The 1,741-nt window shown below is 50.9% G+C and overlaps 1 protein-coding gene across 1 annotated transcript in view; it reads right to left on the reverse strand.

The window, feature by feature from the left end:
* Positions 1-1,741, reverse strand: part of LOC109947359 — a 5,730-nt gene extending 3,989 nt beyond the window's left edge. Inside the window, exons 1-2 of the mRNA XM_020557303.1 lie at positions 1,544-1,741; positions 77-1,456 (exon numbers count right to left, since the gene is read on the reverse strand). Of these exons, the coding sequence (XP_020412892.1) occupies positions 77-1,456; positions 1,544-1,741 (1,578 nt within the window). The remainder of the gene's footprint in view (positions 1-76; positions 1,457-1,543) is intronic.

Below are 1,741 nucleotides of genomic sequence, written 5' to 3' on the forward strand. Positions count from 1 at the left end.
TTTTTGGTTGGGTGTTGTGTTCAGCAAGATCTTTTGTCTTTCGGGTCTTCTTGATAATTTTGTTCACGGCTTCGACCTGGCCATTGGACTGAGGATGGGCTGGGGAGGCGAAGCAAAGACGGATCTTGAGGTTAGAACAAAATTGTTTGAATTTTGCATTGTCAAATTGCTGGCCATTGTCTGTGACGATGGAGTTGGGGATGCCGAAGCGACATACGATATTTTGCCACACAAAGGTTTCGATGCGGGCCGCAGTAATGGTGGCTAAGGCTTCGGCTTCAGCCCATTTGGTGAAGTAGTCTACGACTACAACTGCATATTTGACTTGGCCCTTGCCCTTAGGCATTGGTCCAATGAGGTCCAGTCCCCATTGGGCAAATGGCCAAGGACTGACCATGGCTGTCAATGGTTCAGCTGGGAGTTGTGGAATGTTGGCAAATCTCTGACACTTGTCGCATTTCTGGGTGAAGGCCTGGGCATCAGTGTGGAGTGAAGGCCAGAAGTATCCTTGGCGAATTGCCTTATGAGCCAGTGAGCGTGCGCCCGAGTAGTTGCCGCAGATGCCTTCATGGATTTCCCGAAGGACATAATGACCCTCCGCTGGAGTCAGACATCGGAGGTAAGGAAGGCTAAAACCCCGCTTGTATAGGGAGTCGTTAATTATCAGGTATCGGGCAGAACGATAGCCAACGCATCGTGCCTCAGCAGAATTAGCCGGTAGTGTTTGGTTCTGCAAAAACTGAAGGATGGGGTCTATCCATGTAGGGCTGTGATCAATGGTACAGATGAGTGGGGCTTGTGTGCTGGGCTGGTCCAAGAATTCAATGCGGATGTGGCGACCTATGTCCTGCTCGAAGGCTGATGCTAACCTGGCCAACGCATCATCATGGCTATTCTCAAAGCGTGGCACTTGGTTTATAGAATGAGCGTGGAAGGTTGCAAGCAAGTGCCGGGTGTGCTGGAGGTAAGCTGTCATGGAGGCATCCTTGGCCGTGAAGTCCTGGTTGACTTGATGAACGACGAGCTGTGAGTCACTGAATATCTGAATTTGTTTGGCATCCATCTCCTTGACTAGTCGAAGGCCAGCTAAAAGTGCTTCATATTCGGCCTCATTGTTGGAGGCTTGGAATTTGAAGCTGAGGGCGTACTCAAGGGCGACCTTGTCTGGGGAGATGAGAACGAGGCCGGCCCCACACCCTTGGGCATTAGAAGAGCCATCCACAAATAAAGTCCATAGGGGTTGGGTCAGGTCGAAAGTGCCTTTGCTGGCGGTGTGGTCTTGGCTCGGAGGGAGATTAGGTTCGGTTATGAGCTGGGTAGCTGCTGAGGCTTGGGGTTCCGTGAATTCGGATAAGAAGTCAGCGACGGCCTGGCCCTTTGTAGTTGGGTAGGGTTTGTAGTGAATATCAAACTCACCAATGGCCCACTTAACCAGCCTCCCAGAAGTTTCTGGTTTCTACAACACTTGTCGGAGCAGTTGGTTGGTTAAGACATGGATGGTGTGAGCTTGGAAATATGGTCGGAGGCGTCTAGCCGAGACGACCAGGGCGAACGCCAGTTTTTCAATGTCTGGGTACCGGACCTCGGCATCCTGCAATGTTTTACTAACATAATGCACTAGGTGCTCCACGTTATCCCTTGGTCGTATGAGCACAGAGCTAACTGCCGAAACTGAGACGGAAAGATAAATTACGAGGATGTCTCCGTGCTCAGGGGTTGACAATAAAGGGGCCTGACCCAT

The sequence above is a fragment of the Prunus persica genome, chromosome G2, assembly GCF_000346465.2.
Source record: "Prunus persica cultivar Lovell chromosome G2, Prunus_persica_NCBIv2, whole genome shotgun sequence".
Taxonomy (NCBI): Eukaryota; Viridiplantae; Streptophyta; class Magnoliopsida; order Rosales; family Rosaceae; genus Prunus; species Prunus persica.